Source organism: Schistocerca gregaria, chromosome 9, assembly GCF_023897955.1.
Source record: "Schistocerca gregaria isolate iqSchGreg1 chromosome 9, iqSchGreg1.2, whole genome shotgun sequence".
Lineage (NCBI taxonomy): Eukaryota > Metazoa > Arthropoda > Insecta > Orthoptera > Acrididae > Schistocerca > Schistocerca gregaria.
In genome coordinates, this window is record NC_064928.1 from 160,513,315 (window position 1) to 160,540,128 (window position 26,814).

General features: G+C 42.5%; 1 protein-coding gene across 1 annotated transcript in view; it reads left to right on the plus strand.

Annotated features, from left to right (window-relative positions):
- Nucleotides 1-24,812, plus strand: part of LOC126291966 (gamma-interferon-inducible lysosomal thiol reductase-like) — a 91,863-nt gene extending 67,051 nt beyond the window's left edge. The window contains exons 4-6 of the mRNA XM_049985720.1: nucleotides 15,749-15,895; nucleotides 20,875-20,937; nucleotides 24,667-24,812. Of these exons, the coding sequence (XP_049841677.1) occupies nucleotides 15,749-15,895; nucleotides 20,875-20,937; nucleotides 24,667-24,729 (273 nt within the window). The 3' untranslated portion in view covers nucleotides 24,730-24,812. The remainder of the gene's footprint in view (nucleotides 1-15,748; nucleotides 15,896-20,874; nucleotides 20,938-24,666) is intronic.
- The last annotated feature ends 2,002 nt before the right edge of the window (nucleotides 24,813-26,814 follow it).

A 26,814-nucleotide genomic window follows, 5' to 3' on the forward strand; every position in this document is an offset into this window, starting at 1 on the left:
CCCCATACCATCACGGCGTGTGATACGCCAGTACGGCGATGACGAATACACGCTTCCGCAGTGCGTTCACAGCGATGTCGCCGAATACGGATGCGTCCATCATGATACTGTAAACAGAACCTGGATTCATCCGAAAAGATGATATTTGGCCATTCGTGCACCCAGGTTCGTCGTTGAGTACACCATCGCAGGCGCTCCTGTCTGTGATGGAGCGTCAAGGGTAACCGCAGCCATGGTCTCCGAGCTGATTGTCCATGCTGCTGCAAACGTCGTCGAACTGTTCGTGCAGATGCTTGTTGTCTTGGAAACGTCCCCATCTGTTGACTCAGGGATCTAGACGTGGCTGCACGATCCGTTACAGCCAAGCGGATAAGGTGCCTGTCATCTCGACTGCTAGGGATACGAGGCCGTTGGGATCCAGCACGGCGTTCCGTATTACCCTCCTGAACCCACCGATTCCATATTCTGCTAACAGTCATTGGATCTCGACCAACGAGATCAGCAATGTCACGATACGATAAACCGCAATGGCCATAAGCTACAAACTGACCTTCATCAAAGTCGGAAACGTGATGGTACGCATTTCTCCTCCTTACACGAGGCATCACAACAACGTTTCACCAGGCAACGTCGGTCAACTTCTGTTTATGTATAAGAAATCGGGCGGAAACTTTCCTCATATCAGCACGTTGTAGGTGTCGCCACTGGCGCCAACCTTGTGTGAATGCTCTGAAAAGCTAATCATTTGCACATCACAGCATCTTGTTCCTGCCGGTTAAATTTCACGTCTGTAGCACGTCATCTTCGTGGTGCAGTAATTTTAATAGCCAATAGTATATATACATTTCTTTTTCTGACGGACACACGTCCAGATCGTCCGCTCACATTAACATCTCAGAACTCTGGCATCTCTCTCCCCACATCCACCACTGCTGGCGGCTCACCCCCAACTGCCCAACACTACAATGGCGTAAAACTTACAACAATGAGTCCAACCAGCCACAGACTGCACACATGGGTTCATAACTTCGAACCGGAAAGAAAACGGCAACTCGTGGAGCGGTGACACATGGGTTCATAACTTCGAACCGGAAAGAAAATGACAATTCGTGGAGCGGTGACACATGGGTTCATAACTTCGAACCGGAAAGTAAACGGTAATTCGTGGAGCGGTGACACACCACCACAGCGTTCTAAGTCGCACTGTCAGTCAGTAAAGTTAGAAGACGGTCTTCTGGGAATCTGAAGGGGTTATTTTAGTGAATTTCCTCCCTCACTGGGCAACAATCAACTCTGAAGTGCGTTGTGCCACCGTCAGGAAATTGAAGAAACGACACTAGCGTTTTCGTCCTACCGTCCTCCGTGACAATGCAAGGCCTCACGCAAGTCTGCGCATGCGAGAGCAGCTAACAGAACTGTACTGATCTGTTTTTCCTCATTCACCCCACAGCCCGGATCGCACACCTCCCGTCTAATTGGCCCAACGAAGGATGCAGTCCATAGGGGAACAGTACTTGGAATCGGGGGGGGGGGGGGGGGGGGGTTATTCATGCAGCAAGACGTTGGCGTCGACCAATAGTGGTACCAAATGGGTATACAGCTCCTCCCAATAAGGTAGCGTGAGGCTGTCGCATTGAATGGAGATTATCTAAAAGTGAGCACTAATGTGGTGTATTGGAATCCTGAATAAAACCAACCAGCTTTCAGAATAAAGTGTAACATTTCTTATTGAATGCACCTCCTATTTTCGGATGAGACCTGTTGCGTACAACAGGTTGGTAATATTGTCAGCTCGTAAAATGGAGAAGCAGAAGACGTTAATGGGAGAACCAATCGGCGGCCGCTGTGGCCGAGCGGTTCTAGGCGCTTCAGTCCGGAACCCCGGTGCTGCGGTCGCATGTTCGAAGCCTGCCTCGGGCGTCGATGTGTGTGTCCTTAGGTTAGTTAAGTTTAAGTACTTCTAAGTCTAGGGGACTGATGACCTCAGATGTTAACTCCCATACTGCTCAGAGCCATTTGAAAGTAAAATTATGGTCTACTACAATTTCGAAACATCATATATTTACCGAAAATTGTGAAATAATTAATATAAAATAAAAATATGGGTACTCGATATTGCCATTTTGATATCGATATACCGGAGGATATTCTGAAGGTGACAGGGGTCAAATACATGGAGCGAAAGGCTATTTACAATTTGTACAGAAACCATATGGCAGTTATAAGAGTCGAGGGGCATGAAAGGGAAGCAGTGGTTGGGAAGGGAGTGAGACAGGGTTGTAGCCTATCCCCTATGTCATTCAATCTGTATATTGAGCAAGCAGTAAAGGAAACAAAAGAAATGTTCGGAGTAGGAATTAAAATCCATGGAGAAGAAATACAAATTTTGAGGTTTGCCGATGACACTGTAATTCTGTCAGAGACAGCAAAGGACCTGGAAGAGCAATTGAACGGAATAGACAGAGTCTTGAAAGGAGGATATAAGATAAAAATCAACAAAAGCAAAACGAGGATAATGGAATGTAGCCGAATTAAATCGGGTCATGCTGAGGGAATTAGATTAGGAGATGAGTTTTGCTATTTGGGGAACAAAATAACTGATGATGGTCGAAGTAGAGAGGATATACAGGGTGTCCGAAAAGACTTTCCCTGATTACATAAATTGATAACTCAGGCTAGAAGTAAGAGACAAATATGAAACTTGTGTCGAATTGTTTACAACTATCAAGTAGTTGATGAGGTGCAGTGACCAAGAAGCCATGTTAACTAATCAGGAGAAGGCACAGTGTGTCCTGTGGTACCATGAGACACGATCACCAACCACAGTGCAGAGACACTTCCAGACAACATTTGGAAGGAATCCACCTGATGTCAAGAGCATTAAAACCTGGCATGAGAAGTTCAAGAACACATCGGTTGCTGACCTTCCGAGGTCTGGTCGACCAAGAACATCAGCAGAGAGGGTGGAAGCTGTACGGCAGTCCTTTTTGCGAAGTCCGAAGAAATCGGTGCGCAGGGCCTCACGTGAATGCTGTCACGTATTAAGGACGATGATGGTTATCTCAGACGAATTGCCTTTTCCGACGAAGCGATCTTTTTTGTCAGTTGAGTAGTGAATCGCCATAATGTGCGCATTTGGGGTTCACAACCCCCTGGCGAGGTCATGGAGTGCACCAGAGGCAGTCTAAAGGTGAATGTTCGGTGCGCGCTATTGCGCGATCGAATTATCGGGCCATTCTTCGTCCCTGAAGCTACCATCACATCTGCAGTGTATCTGCACTTGTTGCAACTGTATGCTGTTCCTCATCTGCTTCAGTATCACCCCGATGTCTTGTTTCAGCAAGACAGTGCACCACCTCATTGGGGTTTGGACGTCCGTGCCTATCTCGATATGACCTTTCTTGGGCGAAGGATTGGGCGTGATGGGCCAACGGTTGGGCCTCCACGCTCTCCTGACATAACCCCATTAGACTTCTTTTTATAGGGTTATATCAAGGACGAGGTCTATCGAACACGTGTACCAGTTCTTGGAACCCTGCGGCAACGGATAACTACAGTCGTTGAATCGATCCCTCCAGTGATGTTGGCTAATGTGTGGACGGAAATTGAATATCGCCTAGATGTGCTACGTGCTACCAAGGGTGCTCATGTGAAAGTGAACTGATGTGTGAAAAAAACTTTGATAGTTTGTAAACAATTAGACACCAGTTTCATATTTATATATTATTTCTAGCCTGAGTTATCAGTTTATGTAATCAGGGAAAGATTTTTCGGACACCATGTAAAATTTAGACTGGCAATAGCAAGGAAAGCGTTTCTAAAGAAGAGAAATTTGTTAACATTGAGTATAGATTTAAGTGTCAGGAAGTATTGGTATGGAGTGCAACCATGTATGGAAGTGAAACATGGACGATAAATAGTTTGGACAAGAAGAGAATAGAAGCTTTCGAAATGTGGTGCTACAGAAGAATGCTGAAGATTAGGTGGGTAGATCACGTAACTAATGAGGAGGTAATGAATAGGATCGGGGAGAAGAGAAGTTTGTGGCACAACTTGACTAGAAGAAGTGATTGGCTGGTAGGACTTGTTTCGAGACATCAAGGTATCCCAAATTTATCATTGGAGTGCAGCGTGAAGGGTAAAAATCGTAGAGGGAGAACAAGAGATGAATACACTAAGCATATTCAGAAGGATGTAAGCTGCAGTAGTTACTTGGAGATGAAGACGTTTGCACAGGATAGAGTAGGATGGAGAGCTGCATCAAACCAGTCTCTGGACTGAAGACCACAACAACAACTGCAACAACATATCGGAGGAAACTTCTGGCAATTCCAATCGATATTTTATGGAAAAGGTATATATGGATAATAATTTACGAAAGAAATAGAGATGTACCGATATTTTATAAGCAGCCCTAGTCTAGTGGTAAAACGCGTGCCTGCAAACTGAGACGTAGCTACATCGAATCCCGCCAGGACTGCGGAGATTCTCAGTCTACCAATAATCTACAGTCCAAATAAAATGACTTGCTAGTTGATAGTTCACGCGTTGAAGCTGGTTTCCTCCAATCAGAGCGCTCAACGTCACGTCCGAACCGTTCGCCGTTGCCAAACTGTCATAACAACTGGTCAGATCAGCTTGTCCGGCTTTCTTATTATGTTTGGATACCGAGTCCTGGGTCAGGCCCCTTGACTACGTATTTCATCACACTTGATAACCAAACCAAAACACCCCCCCCCCCCCTCCCACACACACACACACATACAGTGCGTATCATATACGGCACTAACCAAAAACTACTGAATCCTTCCACACCATACGTGAGTCAGTCTCACATATACATTTCGTTACGGAGATGGAGTTAGTTGCCAGAATTGTAGCTGCCCATGATGTGATTCGAAAGACACCGGGGATATTTGCTTGCATTGAGCCTGATTGGCCGTCAGTTTCAGCTCATTTTGTAAGATACAGTACAAATGGTACGTTCATTGTGTCAATGATGGTATTTGCAGTTAAATAAAAAAAAATACGCAGTACTGTTATTTTATTCGTGTCATCTCCTCGTGCTGGCATCCCCGTACTCAGGTCCCCTACCTCAAATTGTTCAGTGGAGCATTCTCTGTAGTCCAGCACCCTGTGATCCACTTACTAGATAACAAACATGTTTATGGAAGTGACAGTAGAACTTTTGGTTTGGTCACCACGTTGGTGCGGGCGTGCTCTGATACAAAAGTGGAGCATTCTCTATGTCCTGTTACATTTTTGCACGCTCTTATGGAAACACACTTTATAAGCTACGCACTACATTATATGAAGCCAAATTTTTGAAGGCCTCAATTCATCGTGGCTACTGGGACACCATACTTTTAAATGCAACAACTTCACGAAGCAGACTGGCATAGTGCAAGGGTTAGCGGATAAACTTTCCACCTAGAAGGTTGTAGGTTTGAATCTCGTCAAATTAAGTTAGATTATTTTTTTCTAAATCTAATAAAAAACTTTCATTGTTATTTTTATTAAATTAATAAGTTCAAATGTAGTTTTCTTTATTTCTTATAGTTCGCCACGTGATTTCCAATATCGTATTGCCTTTTTTTGGCTCTTATTTTACCTGCTATCATGCTTTTTTTTTCGTTTGGAATCTGATTTATTGCCCACAGACTGCAACCAAGTGCCAAACGGGACTGCTCATCGGTTGGTAAGGACAAGTTCGTGCAGCCAGTGTGAGGATAGTTTCAGGTAAACAATCAACGTCAGCTAAAAATTACGGTCTGTTCCCTTGAACTGAGCCTGAAAATTTTCTGTCTTGAGCTTCCTTGTAGAGACAAGCTTTAATCGGCGTGAACAAAACGATCGTGATTTTAGTTCTGTCGCTGATTGTTGACCGCCGTCTTGTAGCTTACATTCACCAAGTTGTGGTTACATGGTTGCCACAAGTTTCCCCAAGCGAAATTCCCTGATATTTACCTGATTTCCAGACAAATTTTGAGATCTCAATGGTACGTAAAGACATACGTTGACAAAAAAATGTAAGCTATTCCGTATTTCTCCCCCGTGTGAGCAAAAATCTTAAGTGCTGACATCAACAAATTTTATAATGAACTGGTTTTAAATGGAGAAAGGAAGGCAAATGGTATATGCGTTCCATTAAGACCACTGTTGTTGCCGGCCGCTGTGGCGTGCTGTTCTAGGCACTTCAATCCGGAACCGCGCTGCTGCAACGGTCGTAGGTTTGAATCCTGCCTCAGGCATGGATGTGTGTGATTGTCCTTAGGTTAGTTAGGTTAAAGTAGTTCTAAGTCTAGGTGACTGATGACCTCAGATGTTAAGTTCCATAGTGCTCAGAGCTATTTGAACCACTGGTGTTATTTTATTTCAGTAAAACGAAACACACTTGTGACAAAAATACCAATATCTTTGGAGTAAGAAGACAGATTGAAAATACATTCAATGATTTCAGAAATAACCTCAGAAAAAAGTAGGCCTCTTGAAAGAAGCGTATAAGGGAGGGAACAGTTGTGTAAACCTAGGGTGACCAGACGTCCGGAGTAATCTTGACATGTCCTCCTTTTCAGCTCTTTTTCCTGGTTCCGGGCGGATTCTTACACTGTCCGGCTTTTTTGCAAAGTTGAGCGTAATACAGTTAAATTTACAATCCGTCCCGTTCTATTGCTCCTTTCTTAAATACTTTAACTATTTGCACAGCCTTCGTAATAAACACGCACGAAGGCGGTGTTAGTAGGTGGCACCAGGATCGTCGATGTTATCGTTGATCGACCCATAAGCGAATGTAAATATCGATTATTTAAAATTTTCGTTTCATATATTCGCTTTTATACTGGATAGGCATTCTGTAGTGCACTTGTGATTTGCGAGTGTAATTTTTAACCGAGTGAGTTACGTAAAATATTTGGCCATGCCTAAACGAAAGTGTACATTTTCTGATGTCCTTTCCTGCAAATATCAGGCTTTAAGAAAGGGAGAAGTGAATTTGAAACAGGATGTAAGATATGTGGAGCTGGAACGTACGTCTCAGTGGCCAATAAAGGTAAGAAATAACTCGACAGATTAACTGTCATGGTTTTATTTCATTGTTTCATAGTCATTCAATTTATTTGTATTCGGAAGGTTAAAGTGCAATTTACATGTCGTCAGCTGCTGCTTGAATTGTAGATACTGGTAGCGGTGCGTCGAATGAAGGGAGGTGAATGGTCTTACGTTTTTCGCTTTGTAAACAATTCCGTGTTATTGACATAACAAAACAGTTGACGCCACACTATCACCACAATCAATGTTTTTTTAATTTTTTTATATTGCTCAGTTAACCACCCCTTGACCATCAGTAACAATTAACTACTAGTTTTACCGGTAATACCTGGCAGTCACGTGACTTGTCCAAAGCTGATGGGTGGTATCCTCATCAGCATTTTGTAATGTCTCATGCAGCTGTCTCTCCGCGATATTTTCAGAAATTTTATAAATTATATAACTCAGTACATATCTCGAAATATCTCTTCTTATCTTACCGATTTCTGAGCTTTAATATACGATAGTTATCAAAGCAAAGTAGTTTCAAGCCCTATTATTCCTTGGAGAGCGCATTTACTCCATGGAATAGCTTCTCTGCTATCTATGTTTTCTCTTATGAAAAGAATGATTCAGATCTTGCCGATTAGCCGTGAAAGAACGAAGATGTATATGTATGTATTGTTGAGCTAGCCGCCATCTTGATGAGATTCTGTATGAGAAGGAATTTAATACATGAACTAACTAAAGTGTGTTCGCGTATTATTTAACTGGTTATTATTGACAGTGTCTGCTTACTACGTTGTGTTGCACGGGATCAGTGGGGAACGTCTGATTTACATTGGACGAACCTGCCGTTTTGTACGCTCAAGACATCCAGTTTATTACTTTCAATAAATGGGCTAACACGTCTTACCAGCAGATCTCCGGTCTTCCCCATGTGATCACCGAAAGTTAATAATTATTTCAAATGTTTTCAGGAGATCGACTGACAATTTTCATCGCACCGAGACTTCGAAATTGCTTCACTGCCTTATGGAATTTAAGTTAAGCTCAATTTAATCAGGATAGAACAGTATTGAACTGTGTGAATGTGATAAGCCCGCTTTGTGAATGAAAATTACCTTAATATACGCATGGTTTTTTTTTTTCCATCCTGATCAGTGAAGCTAAATCAGGCCGATGTGAGAGAGGTTTTTAAATTTCGGATCCCACAAAAAATGTTAAAAGTTGACCTGTTTATGTGTCCTCTTTCTTCTTCCTTTGTCCTCCGTTTTGAAGCTGTTTGTCCTTCTTTTTAAACGATTGAATCTGGTCACCCTATGTAAACCAATACTATAGGTGACCACCGATAAAATGTTGGTTCTACTATGTTCGTTATTGCTGGTTATTACCCACTGCGTTATGTCTATTATTTTGGAGGTATTGTGTGATCTTTCTTTCGAGAACTATAGCGTACAAACCGCTATCGACTGCCACAATTCTCTTGTTCTTATCGTCAATACTTTCTAATATATACATTATTTTGGAAGTGCCAAAATGTACTGGAATAAATAAAATGACTATAAAACTCTGCACTGTACAATGTACTTGCGGTGAGGCTGTCACAATTGCTGAAACCCATCGTCTGTGGCCTTTTGTCTGCCGAAGAGCACCGCAGTCCTGGCTCCAAGCATAAACCACGAAAATCCGCCGCATTACGCCACACACAAACAGACCTGTCCTGCAGGCATGTCGGTGAGACAAGATCTAACGGGCAGAGCCCCCACATTAGTGGGAAATGATGGGCTTCAGATCGGCAGGCCCGATCCGTTAGAGACAAACACAGAAATAGCCTGCGCTTTTGGCTCGTCGTGGAAATCCAGTCGTCTTATAACACTTCCGTCTGCCACTACTATACCATAACCTCAAAGCCTAAGGCAGTTCGTATAAAGAAATTATTCTTATTCTAGTAATTATAGTATGAAGAAGCAGAGCAGTGTTACCCTCTGAGAGGAATTTTGTTATGTTGACCATGTTGTGCTTAACGGGGGTGGCTTACCGGAAGTGAAAGTCAGAACTGCGTAATTATTCAAACAGTAACAAATAATGTTTTACCTAGCTACAGTGTTTAAAGAATAAGGGAAACGGTCGCCAGCCTAATTAGGCAAGAGAAAGATTAACGTTCTTGTTTAAGAAAGTAGGTATGAGTAACTTTAACGGATAAACACAACTTATACTTTACCACACGCGAGTGCAATGAACTCCGACACCTGCATATGTTAACGTTAAGGTTGGAACTAACACTAGAGCAGCACAAACTATTCGCAAAGATATAACAGATAACGAAACACACTATTACTTTCAGTGCTTATTCAAACTGAATGGTCTTTATAACTCCAGAATCATTAGTTGGACATAGGTTCAGTGTTATTGTTCAAACATTTTCCTAGCTGTCATAAAATTATACGTGCAGTTCACTGCAAAATTATGAACTGATCACAGGGGAAGTCTCACTCAACTAAATACTTTTCTATTAAGAATGAAGGTTAAATCGAATTCATTAACAGGTTACTTCTCACTGTCTTTTGAATAAAAAAATAATGTTTTCATAGATAGTGGTCTTCCCGTCACTTGTTACCTAGCATTAACACAATAGACAAAGTGTGAATCGTCTTATACTATAACCACCAACGTTGTTACGCATATTGTACCTCCGAAGCATGTTCTGATACACTCTCTCCATCCCGGCTGATGTCAAAAAAATGGCTCTGAGCACTATGGGACTTAACTTCTAAGGTCATCAGTCCCCTAGAACAGAACTACTTAAACCTAACTAACCTAAGGACATCACACACATCCATGCCCGAGGCAGGATTCGAACCTGCGACCGTAGCGATCACGCGCTTCCAGACGCGCCTAGAAGCGCACGGCCACCTGGTGTCACTTTAATGTCTTGTGCAGCGGCCAGAACTCATGTGAACAGATCTTCCTCTGTCCCACATGAAGTAGTCCATAGGGGTTAAATCCTGCGATCGAGGCGGCCACGCGGTTGGACCATCACGGGCTATCCATCTTTCAACATACCGTCTGTTGAGATGTTTCCGGACAGCCAGTGAAAAGTGAGGTGGTGCTCCATCATGTTGAGACCAGATTTCCTGATGGACATTCAATGGCACAGCTTCCAAGAACGGGTCCATTACGTGTCGTAGAAAGACTGAATATGCGGGACCCGTGAGCTTGGATGGAAGGAGGTATGGTTCAATCACATGACCGTCCAGAATACCTGCCAGTCTTGAAATCCCTGAACATGCGTGGCATGAGGGTTTTCGTCCACCCAGACCTGGCTATTTCGAGTATTCAGAACACAATTCCTTCTGAACCTACATTCCTCTGTAAAGAGAACTCGACGTGGAAACCGAGGCGCCTCGATGCAACGGTCTAGGAACCATGTGCAGAAGGCGACGCGTTGTGGAACGTCTGCTGGACTCATAGCTTGTACCCTCTGTAAGTGGTACGAATGTAATTGTTGCTCATGCAGGACGTCCAAGACGGTACTGTGACTAACAGCCACTGCAAGCGCAATTGTTCGCGAACTCGTTGACGCGCTATCTTCAATGTGACGCCGTAGAGCACCACAGTCCTGCCTCCTCACGGTGAAGATTCCCCCTTTCTCGTAGCCGTTGTGGAACTTTGGCAAACAGTTTGCGCGATGGAGTGACGGTGTGGAAAACGTTCGTGATATAGCCGACTAGCAGCTCTTCCGTTGCCTCCAATTCGCCGTACACAAGGATTATGTCTGTGTATTCCGCAAAAGTGTACTGAACCATGTTTCCTCTATAGGTGGTGCACAGGTATTGACTCGGTCTCACAGCAAAGCGGACAATAAGTGACATCTGGGGATCGTTTGACGTAGTACACGTCATCGTGTCATCTTGCCCTAAGCAGGCGTTGACGAGGTATACACCTGAACTGAAACTGACGTAGAACGGAAACGATACGATTCCGGGCATGGGTTCCTATTTAAAATGTTCTGTACTCACTACCCTCTACATGCCCTAGAAATTTGTAACGGGAATTTCCGACCACCCTGTATATACCCTTTGACGTGTTCAATTTGTGAACCTCTTTCTTTTTAGTAAATCATCCATTTTTCTGAAATTGTGATCATTTGCTTGTCCATACGTTTACATCACAACCACCGATATCCGTCCCTTCGGATAATTCCTTTGTGGCGTGCTTTTTTTCCCTCCTAGATTATATTCGGCTAACCCGCTTAATGGTTCATTGCGCACAGTTCACTTGCAGTTTGCCTATCAAACGGCTTCCAAGGACAACAAAAATTAGATTTTTCAATACAACACCGTATTTAAAAATTTAAAACGTAAATTCCACACTAAAGCGATAAGCTCCCTTCCATCTCCATGTTAAAATGTCCGTTTTCAGTGTACCTTTTCTCAAGTATTTACAGTAGAACACTGAAACTCTTTTGACATACATTTGCACTATTTGCTTAAACATTGACATTTTTAAGTCTAGTATAGTAAAATTGTAGATATAAAAATGTGTTAATAATGACCCATTTTTGGCAAGCTCATCGGTTTCTTTGTAATATAACTTCAAAGCTAAAAACTGTCACTTCACACACGTTTACTAATACAATTGACTGTTAGAATTTCATTGCTCTGGCTCAAAGGAAAAGTATATTAGGCTAGAAAAAGACAAAATGTATGGGAAGGTGAGTTTAAAATTTTCTCGCATTTACGGAGTACCTAATAAATTCTTGCCACCCTCTCATAATTGAAATTAACAACTTTGTTGTCCGCCCCCGGTAGCTGAGTGGTCAGCGCGACCGAATGTGAATCCTAAGGGTCCGGGTTCGATTCCCGGCTGGGTCGGAGATTTTCTCCGCTCAGGGACTGGTTGTTGTGTTGTACTTATCATCATCATTTCATCCCCATAGACACGCAAGTCGCATAAGTGGCGTCAAAATCGAAAGACTTGCACCCGAAGATCGGTCTACCCGACGGGAGGCCCTAGTGATATGACATTTACATTTTTTTACAGCTACGTTCTCTGGCGTTGTCATATATTACTCTACCACTGATTTGCAAGCAGCACGCAGTGGGAAATTACATTTCTGAAATTTTGTAGAAGAGAGTGGTAAGATCACAATGGTATAAAGTTTCCCCTGCTGTTAACTCTTTTTCAATAGTACTCGTGCCATACGCAAACCTTACGTTGTTTTCATTATATTCACTGTTCTCTTTCTTCCAAGTCTTCCAGACCTTTTCTTGAAAGCTCTGGGGGGCGACATCTGCATTTGTTTGCTCAGAAACGAAAAAACACTCGTTGCGTTATTACCAGAGAGCCTATGTATAGTCTCTTTAGTTACTGCCATTGTGGTACGCAGTTACAGGACGATCCACGAAGATAACGGTTCGCTCAGGTCGAGATACGGACGCGATTGCATCGTTGCCGGTTCCAAGCGACAGTTGCGCTAAACGCATGTACGAGGTCTCTTCAGATATTCCAGAACTTTGTCCACAAAATTTTTCTGCGCCCACCTTTTGCTTATTGTGCATGGTCTCCCTCGAAGTGCTCTCTTCCACAAGTCATACACCACTTCCAACGCCGTTCCGGAAGCAGTCCTGTTGCGCCTCTTGCTGGATCGCCCGAAGCGCCGTCTGTGAATTTTCTTTTTTCTCGTCTATCTTTGTAAATCTTCGTCCTTTCAGTGGGGTTTTCAACTTTAAAAATAAAAAAGGGGCAAGGTCTGGAGAGAGAGAGAGAGAGAGAGAGAGAGAGAGAGAGAGTGTGTGTGTGTGAGAGAGAGAGAGAGAGAGAGAGAGAGAGAGAGAGAGAGAGAGAGAGAAATCTTATGGGACTTAACTGCTATGGTCATCAGTCCCTAAGCTTAAACACTACTTAACCTAAATTATCCTAAGGACAAACACACACACACCAATGCACGAGGGAGGACTCGAACCTCCGCCGGGACCAAAGGTCTGGAGAGTACGGAGGATGAGGCAGCGCAGTGATTTCATTTTTTGTGCAATAGTCACGCATCAACAGCGATAAATGTGCGGCTGCGTTATGGCTATGCAGGAGCCATGAATTGTCTCGCCACATTTCAGGCCGTTTCCTTCTCACATTTCCTCGCAGCATGTCCCGATAGTACCACCGATTAACAGTTTATCCCTGTGGCACGAATTCTTGATGAAGTAATGCTTCAAAGTAAAGCAGAACTATCATCATGACTTTGACATTTGGCCTGACCTGACGAGTTTTTATTTTTTAAGTGTTAGGACCTTTCTCGAATCATTGTGACGATTGAACCTTGGTGTCAGCTTCATAACCGTAGACCCGTTGTGTTTCTCTTAAGCAGCATCTCGTTCTCATTTGCGCGATCGAAAAGCTCTTCACAGATTGCGAAGCGGAGGTCTATCAGGTCTTGACTCATGAGCCGTGAGGCGAACTCGGCGGCAACACGACGCGTTCCAAGATGCTGTGCCAGGATTTCATGACATTATCCAGCTGAAATGTTATATTCTTCCGCAATCTCTCTGACAGTCACTGTTCGATTGGCATACACAATTTCGTTGACGTTCCTTACACCGTGCGGGATTAGCCGAGCGGTCTGGAGGCGCTGCAGTCATGGACCGTGCGGCTGGTGCCAGCGGAGGTTCGAGTCCTCCTTCGAGCATGGGTATGTGTGTTTGTCCTTAGGATGATTTAGGTGAAGTAACGTGTAAGCTTAGGGAAAAATTAAAGAGACCTTTGGAGAAAAGAGGACCACTTGCATGAATTTTAAGAGCTCAGATGGAAACTCAGTTCTAAGCAAAGAAGGGAAAGCAGAAAGGAGGAAGGAGTATATGGAGGGCCTGTACAAGGGCGATGTTCTTGATGACAATATTATAGAAATGGAAGAGAATATAGATGAGGATGAAATGGGAGATAAGATACAGCGTGAAGAGTTTGACAGAGCACTGAAAGACCTAAGTCGAACAAGGCCCCGGGAGTAGACAACATTCCATTAGAACTGCCGACAGCCTTGGGAGAGCCAGGCCTAACAAAGCTCTACCTCTAATGAGCAAGATGTATGAGACAGGCGAAATACCCTCAGACTGCAAGAAGAAAATAATAATTCCAATCCCAAAGAAAGCAGGTGTTGACAGATGTGAAAATTACCGAACTATCAGTTTAATAAGCCACGGCTGCAAAAATCTAACACGAATTCTTTACAGACGAATGGAAAAACTGGTAGAAGCCGACCTGGGGGGAGATCAGTTTGGATTCCGTAGAAATACTGGAACACGTGAGGCAATACTGACCCTACGACTGATCTTAGAAAAAAGATTAAGGAAAAGCAAACCTACGTTTCTAGCATTTGTAGACTTAGAGAACGCTTTTGACAATGCTGACTGGAATACTCTCTTTCAAATTCTGAAGGGGGCAGGGGTAAAATACAGGGAGCGAAAAGCTATTTACAATTTGTATAGAAACCATATGGCAGTTATAAGAGTCGAGGGACACAAAAGGGAAGCAGTGGTTGGGAACGAACAGGGTTGTAGCCTCTCCCCGATGTTATTCAATCTGTATATTGATCAAGCAGTGAAGGAAACAAAAGTTCGGAGTAGGCATTAAAATCCGTGGAGAAGAAATGAAAACTTTGAGGTTCGCCGGTGATATTGTAATTCTGTCAGAGACAGCAAAGGACTTGGAAGAGTAGTTGAATGGAATGGACAGTGTCTTGAAAGGAGGATATAAGATGAACATCAACAAAAGCAAAACAAGGATAATGGAATGTAGTCGAATTAAGTTGGGTGATGCTGAGGGAATTAGATTAGGAAATGAGACGCTTAAAGTAGTAAAGGTGTTTTGCTATTTGGGGAGCGAAATAACTGATGATGGTCGAAGTAGAGCGGATATAAAATGTAGACTGGTAATGGCAAGGAAAGAGTTTCTGAAGAACAGAAATTGGTTACATAGAGTATAGATTTAAGAGTCAGGAAGTCGTTTCTGAAAGTATTTGTATGGAGTTTAGCCATGTATGGAAGTGAAACGTGGACAATAAATAGTTCATACAAGAAGAGAATAGAAGGTTTCGAAATGTGGTGCTACAGAAGAATGCTGAACATTAGATGGGTAGATCGTATAACAAAAGAGGAGGTACTGAATAGAATTGGGGAGAAGAGGAGTTTGTGGCACAACTTGACTGGAAGAAGGGACCGGTTGGTAGGACATGTTCTCAGGCATCAAGCAATCACCAATTTCGTACTGGAGGGCAGCGTGGGGGGTACAAATCGTAGAGGGAGACCAAGAGATGAATACACTAAGCAGATTCAGAAGGATGTAGGTTGCAGTAGGTACTGCGAGATGAAGAAGCTTGCACAGGATAGAGTAGCATGGAGAGCTGCATCAAACCAGTCTCAGGACTGACGACCACAACAACAACAACCACCTCTCATGTGGAAATAAAACTGTGTTTCATTTGTTATTTCTCATCCGCATGTCCTTGCAAATGTTTCTGTGAATTTTCATTGTCCTTAGATCAGTCCTTGTTCATGGGGGCCCTCTCTTGAAGAGAAGATTTTATTACAAACATTCTTTATATTGTGTGAGAAAAGGAGAAGTTGAGCTTCGCAGGATCGCTTCTTTGGATATCCGTGTTGATTTGTTGATACAAACATTTCTCCCCTCAAGGAAATTTACTGTCATTCACTGTCGGGTTTGTTTCCAGTGCGCCGGCGACCTGGGGATCACCTGGCAGCCGATACTTGAGTGCTCCAGAGGCTCGAGGGGCAGCCTGCTGCTGAAGCGGAACGGGGACGTCACCGAAGCGCTGTCGCCGCCGCTTCACGGCGTGCCCACGGTCACTCTCAACGGGGTGAGTAGGCGGCCCGACTGCTCTGTAGACTGCAGGGCTGAGACCGGCATTACTTTTTAAAATGTTTTGTTTTTGGTGGCAGTTGTTCGGGTATGGTGATCTTTCTTTGTTCGTACAAGAACTCTGAAACGGAACAGATATTGTATGAAACGAAACTATACGGTTCTATAAATCTTTTCAAACATCTCTGGCGTATATGTGCATACTGAAGCGACGATTGAAAATTTGTACTGGGGCCAGGATTCGAACGCAGGTCTCCTGCTCACTAGGCCGATGCGCTAGCCACTACACCACCCTGGCACAGTAGCTTTGCACAACTGCACGGACTACCTTAGCATACCTCCCTCCTTAATCAAAATTCCTATTCACTCCTCAGATTCCCGCTAAATTCGAACAGCTTTGCAGAGGCTCTCCAGCTGTACTGGAATAGCGCCTAGGCATCGAGTGAAATGATGAACCGTATCTGAAATCAAGGCGTTGCTTTATGTTTCTGTCGATTAAAGTGCCTCTGCCTGGGTTTCAAGCAGGATCCACCGTTTCGTTCGATGTTGACCTGCTGTTCCTCAAACAAAAAAACAAAACAATATGTGTGAAATCTTATGGGACTTAACTGCTAAGGTCATCAGTCCCTAAGCTTACACACTACTTAACCTAAACTATCCTAAGGACAAACACACGTACACCCATGCCCGAGGGAGGACTCGAACCTCCGCCGGGACCAGCCGCACAGTCCATGACTGCAGCGGAGAGCCTCAACAAAGCTGTTTAAGTTTAGGGGGCATGCCAAGTGATGAAGTGGGGATCGCATCAGACGCTGCCATAATTCGCGCTATCAGCTCTTCATCTATCTCTGTATGTGATTCAGATGTCCCCAGATAAAAAAATCAAGAAGCCTCAAGTTGAGAGGATATGCAGACTATGCCAGCAGCCCATCACGCCCTACCAAGTTCCCATCAAGGCTCTCACCAAATGATTTCGCACCGCATGAGTGAAGAGTGCAGGTGCACCATCATGTTAATACCACATACACTGTCACCCGTTGAATGGGATATTTTCCAATAACTTTCTTGCAGTGCGCACACTGTATGTAGTAGGCCTATAGCTCTGTTGTAGAAATAATTCAAAAGCCAAGGTTGCGTAAATACTGTTTACTAGATGACCGGTTTCAACACACTAAAGGTGCCATCATCGGGTCTGTCAAGATATAACATGACAGGCTTGAGGGAGGGCTTACATGAGTTACACTATATACATTACTATTAGTACAGTACCACATACCTGACTGTAACTTAACATTTATAAACCATTTGGATACACGAGGCAGACCAGATGATATAAAATCATTGTTACAAAAGTAAAAAAAAAACTGCTATCATGGCCATTCTTTTCCATCAGATATGTAAAACTGCAGTCACAAGATAAAGCTATTTGGTACATGACCGCTGCTCGACTAACAACAGTCGACATTACACTGCCCTACTCTGTGCCAGTTTACTTGCTACAGTTCTAGTGGTTCACAATCGGCCACTAGATAGTGCTGTCCCAGCAGTGCACACACAGTCCCACGGTATAACCACTCATTACTACTATAATACAACTTTACTATTACTGTTAATCAAATACCCGTGCAAAGAACACTTTCCCATACACTTACTGTACATACCATACATGCTATACATACTATGAAGTACATCAATTACAGAGTAAAAACATCTGCAGCAAAGGCATTATCCACATTAGCACCATACAAAACTACATATTATAATTTACCCTTATTCATACATGGAAGTCAGGAATTTACGCATAGTAAGCTGTTCATAACACGACTTGAATACAGTGTGACGAGTGATTAAACCTATATGTTGTGATTTACCTGTCTGAACTGGCCTCCCGTAATTCATGTGCTTATGCAGGTTTTCATAGTTGGTCTGTACTACGTTCATAATGAGTGTATAGACGGTGAGAGCCTTTTATGGCCGTTAGTACTTTTTTAGCGTTCACAATACCTAAGACCGTAGTGCCCAGACAGGTAAAGCGCAGCATATAGGTTTAATCACTCATCACATTGTATCTGAGTCGTGTTATGAACAACTTACTTCCATATATGAATAAGGGTAAATTACAATATGTAGTTTTGTATGGCCCTAATATGGATAATGCCTTTGCTTCAGATGTTTTTACTCTGTAATTGACGTACGTCATACTTTGTATAGTATGCATAGCATGTATACTTTGAACAGTAAGTACATGCGAAGGTGTTCTTTGCATGGGTATTTGATTAGCAGTAATAGTAAAGTTGTATTGTAGTAGTAGTAGTAATAGTGAGTGGTTATACTATGGGACTGTATGTGCACTGCTGGTATAGCGCTATCTAGTGGCCAGCTGTGAACCACTAGAATTGCAGCAGGTAAACCGGCACGGAATAGGGCAGTGTTATTCGAGCAGCGGTCATGTACCAAACAGTTTTATCTTGTGATTGCGGTTTTACATATCTGATGGAAATGAATGACCATGAGAGCAGTTGTTTTTTATTTTTGTAACAATGATTTTATATCAGCTGGTCTGCCTCATGTACCATTATATGCAAATGGTTTATAAATGTTAAGCAACATTCAGGTATGTGGTACTGTACTAATAGTATTGTATATAGTGTAACTCATGTAAGCCCTTCCTCAAACCTGTCATGTTATATCTTCACAGATCCGATGATGGCACTTTTAGTGTGTTGAAACCAGTCATCCGGTAAACAGTATTTAAGCGATCTTGGCTTTTGAATTATTTCTATTTTACAATAACTTTGGCTGTATTTCCCCTAAGAAGATTAATGTTTATTTGAGTTTAGTCGTCGGGAGGAATGTATGGACCAATCAGATTGTCGCCTACCAAGCCAGTGCAAACTCTGGTGGTGAAACATTCTCGTTGACTACAAACAAAGTTGCATGCGGATTTTCCAGTGCCTACTCGTGTTCATTGTAGCTGTTGAACAATCTTCCTTTGTAAACGATGCATTAGCTGGAAAAAGTACAGAGTGTGGGAATTCTACATCTACATCTACATCCATACTCCGCAAGCCACCCGACGGTGTGTGTCGGAGGGTACCCTGAGTACCTCTATCGGTTCTCCCTTCTATTCCAGTCTCGTATTGTACGTGGAAAGAAGGATTGTCGGTATGCTTCTGTGTGGGCTCTAATCTCTCTGATTTTATCCTCATGGTCTCTTCGCGAGATATACGTAGGAGGGAGCAATATACTGCTTGACTCTTCGGTGAAGGTATGTTCTCGAAACTTTAACAAAAGCCCGTACCGAGCTACTGAGCGTCTCTCCTGCAGAGTCTTCCACTGGAGTTTATCTATCATCTCCGTAACGCTTTCGCAATTACTAAATGATCCTGTAACGAAGCGCGCTGCTCTCCGTTGGATCTTCTCTATCTCTTCTATCAACCCTACCTGGTGCGGATCCCACACTGCTGAGCAGTATTCAAGCATTGGGTGAACAAGCGTACTGTAACCTACTTCCTTTGTTGTCGGATTGCATTTCCTTAAGATTCTTCCAATGAATCTCAGTCTGGCATCTGCTTTACCGACGATCAACTTTATATGATCATTCCATTTTAAATCACTCCTAATGAGTACTCCCAGATAATTTATCGAATTAACTTCATGCTGAATGCCCCACTTATGCAAAAACCACTGGCAGAATTGAATGTGATACATCAAATCTTCTACGTTAAGGGCTTGAAGTTTCTGAAGGCAGTAAGAGTGCAAATCATCCTCATTTGCATGCACTAGACAGTGAAATGGCTTGCATCCATTTCTCAAGCAACACTTCACGAGGTTGTTGAGGGTGTGTTTCGCAGCAGTGCTAACGCCACCTCTTCAAACTCTGGTCTCCACACAGGCTTTGTCGACTGTGTCTGTGCAGCCTTTGCATCTGTATCACAAAATTAATGCATCGGGTTTTAATGTAGGCTTAAAATGCATATGCACGATTATGATACCATGTCAGAAGACAACTCACCTCAAGCGCATCTGTCTCTCTTAGGACTTTGTGGAGGGCAGTGAACATGCGTGGATCTGGCACTCAGTTATTCGGAAACAGATAAATGTACCTCCACTGTGAGCATTTCCATCTGCCACACTGTAAGCCCAGTGCATGTCTGCCCTCTACTCCCAAGAAAAGTGCTCCATTTCCCATCAGCTCTGCACAGTACGGAACACAAGAGTGCCTCACTTGCTGGTACACTGACACAAGGCGAACAAGACTCTACAGTATGCACAGTAGCTGCCCTCTGTATGACATTGTACCAAACAGGAATTTGGACTGCCAAATGCAATGTGTTCACGTTCCATAAAATGCCAGGAGAAACTCTATGGTATTGTCCCATCAGGAATACCTGATACCATATTGACTCATATGGTGGGTTGTATGCCTATCCTCCTGGCAGTGTGTGACACTGTTAAATGAGGCCTACTGCCGAACACTGATGCAGACATGGTTGCTATGTGAAACTTGCTTCTTATGATCCACCCTACCAGCGCTCTCATTTTTTTACATTTATTTTAAAAACACCCTGTATAACTGTGCATTGTCTAATAGTTCCACAGACGAAATTCAAATATCTTTAATAACGCTATTTATCACAGAACATTCTGCTGAAGTATGAACATCATTTTAATATCATATATAAATTTCGCCTCTGAAGATGTGTTCATTAGTGTTTGTCCTACTTTAGCATTTTGCCCCTTTTAAGGTCAAAGCAGTGTATCACTAAGAGGTTCTGGGTCTTCAGTGCAGCACACATGGCAGATATTTTCTTATTAAGAGAAATAGTCAGTCTTTATTTTTTAAATTTATTTTTTATCAAATGCGAAATTAATTACTATTAACTATCAGATATATTGTTTAGATGTAGATGTCTTGTTTGACACTAGCAGTGCTGGTAATCGTCTTCAACTGACTTCCTGTTTATCTGCTTTCAGAGCCGGGGAAACAAAACAGCAATACGGGCAGACCTCTGGGGCGAAATTTGTAAGCTGTTGTCGGTGAGTGCTATATTCTTGGTGTTGAGCTGTTCCACATCAAACAGTGTACCAGTGAACCCTCTTTTGACAACTAATGCAGTTTAAAGATATTTAAATGCAAACATTTTTTGTCACACCTAAGAGAAATTATTATGAATATTAAATGAAATTCAGTAATAACTGTAATTAGTCAATATTATTGATATTCCCATTATCAGGTAGAGTTATATCAATTAAAACACAGAAAAACTTCATATTTGGGAAGTAGGAACCAGACAATTTTCCTCTAGTGTCAACAAAAAGCAAACAGGAAAGAGATCTGGATCTGTCTGATGTAATGTAAAGTGTGTGCTTGTTTGGGGGGAGGGGGCGGGGTACCACAGACTTATTTTCTGGATTTTTCCTGCCACTGAATGTGCTAGATGATTCAAACATGTTTCTCTTTGCATATCACACAGGTGATAAGTGGCAGGATTCTTAACATAATTCTAGCATAATTTCATGCTCTATACAATGTGTGAATGGTTGTGTGGCTAACAGTTAGTGTCAATAAATTTTTGTTTAAATTGTTACTACCAAAAAACAAAATGAAATAGTCTCTGAAGTTGTAGGCTCTAAGGCAGTGTACCACAAACTGGAAACTTGTACACAAACAATGTCATACAATAGGAAAAGGAATAAAAATACTGAGTACATATATTAGTCTCACCACTGATATTTTATCACGCCCATCTTTGTTGTAGATGAACAACTAGAATGTCAGTATTAATTGTGCAAGTACATCAAATGCACTAAAACAAAAATGGCAGCATATCCCTCCAATTAAGAGTACATGTATGCCTAATGAAGTCAAAGCGATAGCAAGTACTTTCTTTTGTAAGAAATTGTGAAACAGATGAAATTCATTTCAATAACAATGCACACTCTGCATTCTTTCTGCAACTAATCAAACGACAGCTATTCTGACGCATGAAAAAAAAAAAAACATAAAATTCTTGTAAGACATTAGATAGGCCACAATAGGAGCAGGAATCTTTAAATGTTAAATTTTATTGCTATCACAATGCTTTTGGCTGAAGGTCATACATTTATCATTTTTTTTTATAATAACTGATTTTTGTAGGACTGGCTCCTTTTGATCAGGTTGCGATGGGGTTCCAGGTGGAAGAAATTTTTCATTCATATTCATACAAGATTTAGATATACACATATAAAGTCAATATGTTATAAAATCATTAATATTCACAAGATTTGTAACAAGTAATCTTATTAACATTCATCAGTTCAATGGCGTTTTTTGTTGTTAGAATTCAACATTGCACAGTTTTTTACTTTGAATGCAAAGCTCAGGATTTGATGCAATTTTCGCATTAGCAGAGCAAATGATCTATAGTAATGATTACAATATTTTACTTTACCAGCATGTCTCTCAAGGTTGGATAATCATCACACTTCCATACCAGTTTCCTTTAACTTGCAGCATAAGCTCCACTGATTCATCTCATCATTACAAAGGTGAATATGGTTAGTCATATCACATATGCAGGTCAGTTTGTATTCACAAAGGCTCTGTACATTTAAATAATTAATTCGAGCTGCCCCCAAATTCAGCTTGTCAGAGTGATCTTTAATATTATTGATACCTAATCTGACAATATCCTCAATATGCTCTTAAATCAACGTCAGAAAATTTTGCTCCTGCAACATGCATAATCATATTCCAGACCACAGAACAATCAAACAGTCGGTATTGCACTGACTAATGTTTAAATGTAGATGCCTTGTTTGACACGAGCAGTGCTGGTAGTCATCTTCAACTGACTTCCTGTTTATCTGCTCTCAGAGCTGGGGAAACAAACCAACAATACAGGCAGACCTCTGGGGTAAAAATTTGTATATAGCCTGTTAAAATTTCAACAATCAATAATGTTGGAGATCTGTGCCAGAGTTGTTCATTAACAAGTTGACTGTCCTAACACAACTCTCACCCCAGCCCTTGGTCAACATATTTGGTCTAGTTGGTTGATTACTGTCATTGACTACCTCTGTAAATACTGGTGGCTGACTCCTTCAATCATTTTCATTTGTTTGTTATCACCATCTATTCTGCCAATGATTGTTATTATTATTATCATTATTATTATTCGATGGAATGTAACTTGATTTGTACAGATGTTAGTGGTGTTTTTGATTATTTCTTATATAACTATGGTTTTTCGTAGCCATTGACTTTGTGCTGATTCTGCGAATTCAATTTCGTCTTGCTGCAGACAGCAGTATAATCCTTGGGTGCATTACATGCTAGACTGTTACTTGCTTGACAAAGCCCAGATTTAAACACTGCTCATTTTTTGACAACATTTTTATCTATTAAATCAGTCGAGTCAAGAACCAACATGAATTCTTTGAGGTTAACCTCTGATACAAGAATCAACGTCGTGAATATATCACTAACAGAGCCTATCTTTGGACTGTAATTCCGAGATTAAGGTTGTATACTACGAAATGCACGAGTAAACACTCTCAATTTTGCCCTATAAATGTACGATGGGACTCATGTCGGGTGGTCTGGGTAGCCAGACCAGTCACTGCAATTGTCCGGAATATTCTTCAAACCTGTCATGAGCAATTGTAGCCCAGTGACATGGCACATTGTAATCCATAAAAATTCCATCGTTGTTTGCGAACATGAAGTCTGTGTTCAGATACGTGGAGACCACTTGCAGCCATTCATAGCCATTTCCAGTCCATTCCGTGTAAACACAGTTCACGCCATGGAGTCACCACCAACTTGCACACTGCCTTATTGACTACTTGAGTCCATGACTTCGTGGTGTCTGCGCCACACTCGAACCCTACCATCAGCTCTTGTCATTGAAATCAGGACTTATCTGACTAGACCACGGTTTTCCAGTCTTCTAGGGTTCAACTGATATGGTCACGAGTCCACGAGAGGCGCTGCAGGCCATGTCGTGTTGTTATCAATGGCACTCGCTTCGGGCGTCTGCTACCATAGCCCATTAACGCCAAATTTCGCCGCACTGCCCTAGCGGATATGTTCTTAGTATGCCCGACATTGCTTTCGCTGTTATATCTGACAGTGTTGCTTGTCTACTAGCACTGACAACTCTACGTAAACGCGCTGCTCTTGGACGTTAAGTGAAGGCCGTTGGCAACTGCATTGTCCATGGGGGTAAGTAATACCTGTAATTTGGTATTCTCGTCACACTATTGATACTGTGGATCCCGGAACATTGACTTCCCTAACGATTTCCGAAATGGAATGTCCCATGCTTCTAACTCCTATCATTCCGCTTTGAAAGTCAGTTAATACCCTTCGTGTGCCCATAATCATGATGGAAACCTTTTCACACGAATCACCTGACTACGAATGGCAGCTCCACCATTGTACTGCATTTTATACCTTGTGTACGCGATATTATCTTCATCTATCTATGTGCATATCGCTATCCCACGACTTTTGTCACCTTTTTGTAAATTTTAAAAATAATTAAAAGTGTTGCATCAATGCATCCAATTTTTGCCAATGTTAAAGAAGGAAAGGATGGACTGTAGTGAGTTAAGTCATTGGGCTGGTTGTATGAGTTAATTCTCACTGGAATCGACTGAAGAGATGAAAATTGTAGTAGGCGTAAGGGAACCTTATTTTTACTGATGGTATTCTGGTTATTTGTGAGGACTGTCATCTATGGACTATCAGTAACTGACAGGGTGCAAATTTTTTTTCAGCGTCCGATACCTCCAAATTGTCCTCAGCCGATTGACACTTCGTTGGCTAACGCTGAAGAATAGAAGATGAGGAACTGAAAGTCTACAACACTCTGCCAATTCAACTTGTAAAACTGTTTAAAATAAAATGATTTTTATAAACTTCATAGTTGCTATTTCATCTTTGCTACATATAAAATTATTCATAAGGCTCAGAAATATTTTACGATCATTCGAACCTTTAACAGAATAAATGGAACTGCTTACAGTGCATATAATCTGGGACCGAGTAAGGATACCAAATTAAAGCAAAACACAGACTACTGCAAGGATGCACTATATCATCCAGTCCTTCGAAAATGTGTTGTTGTAATCGTCATTAAGGGACTAATTTGCCTTACTGGTGTCACAGTTTGGTCTCTCTCTGCATTCTCCACTTCCCCACCCCTCCCCCCGGCCCCATTCGTTGTCGTTGCCTCCCATTTCTTCCCATTACCAAATTAGTTGTCCCTTTAATGCCTCATATTCCTACTTCACACGCCCCCTTTTCCTGTTCTTATTGGTTCTTTTTCTTGCTGCCTTTTGCCTTCTAATTTAATGCTACCCTTTCATTATTTTCCAGAAGCAGCAGTGAAAATTCGCCTGTTACTGCACTGCATACTGAATTTATTGAAACGTGCTGAAACGGCTTAAATACACTGATCAGCCAAAGCATTATGACCACCGACCTACTTTCGATATAAACCCACCAGCCTCTGTGGCCGATCGGTTCTAGGCGCTTCAGTCTGGAACCGCTCTGCTGCTATGGTCGCAGGTGCGAATCCTGCCTCGGACATGGATGTGTGTGATGTCCTTAGGTTAGTTAGGTTTAAGTAGTTCTAAGTGTAGGGGACTGGTGACCTCAGATTTGAAGTTTCATAGCGCTCAGAGCCATTTGAACCATTTGATATAAACCCGTCCACGCGACAGCAGCGCCACCCTGAGAGGAATAACTGCTAGTCAGACACACGCACGGTGCATGCAGTTTCATCTAGCGTGCTGACCGTGTGTAGAATGGGAAAGGCGCGCGTTCTATCTGAGTTTGACCGGGATCAGATTGTGTCAGGCGTGCGAGGAGTGCTGTGGTGAGTGTCTTCAACATGTGGCGAAACGAAGGTGAAAACATGTCCAGACGTCGATGTTGGGTGTCGTAGGATGGGCAGACTGGTGAAGCAAGACCAGTAGTGAACTGTGGCAGAACTAACATCAGATTTTAATGGTGGGCAGAATACAAGTGTGTCTGAATACACAGTGGACAAAATACTCCTAACGATGATCCTCCACAGCCGACGACCCATGCATGTGTCAATTCTAACACTTCAACATCGGCATCTACAACTGAAATTGGCATGTGACCATCGGCACTGGATGCTGGCACTGTGGCAGAGCCTTGCATGGTCTGACAAATCTCGATACCTTTCGTCCTCATGACAATGAGAGGATGCGAATCCGTCGTCTCGCACGGGAACGGCTCCTTCACGCCTGTGCTGCGAGATGGAGACAAGCTGGTGTGGCTCTGTTATGCTCAGCACAAAATTCATGTTTGCGTCCATGGTTCCAATGGAGCTTGTGCAAGGCACCGTCATGACCAAGGGGGGGTTACACACGTTGCAGACCACGTACTCCAGTTCATGAAGATCGTGTTTCCCGACGGCAGTGGCATTTTTCAACAACATAATGCGCCATGTTACACGACCAGGAGTGTGATGCAGTGGTTCGAGGAACAGATTGGCGAGTTCCAATTGGTGTGGTGTCTCCTCAATTCGGCAGATCTGAACCCGATCTAACACATCTGTGATGTGACTGAACGTGGCAACAGAACTGATCCCTCCCCCCTTCCCCTCCCAGGAATTTACAGGAGTTGCGTGACTTGTGTATTCAGGTGTGGTGTTATCTCCCTCCACTGACCTACCAAGGTCTCATTGCTTCCATGTCGTGATGCATTGCTGCTGTTGTCTGTGCCAAACTTCGACATCCCAGCTATTCGATAGATGGTTATAATGTTCTGGTTGATCACTGTGCAATACCATATAATTCAGGTGAGCCCAAATTTCTTTTATTACATATTTGCAGTTGACTTACAGAATGTTCACAAATTAACATGTGCCCACAGAAGAACGCCTGCCTTCA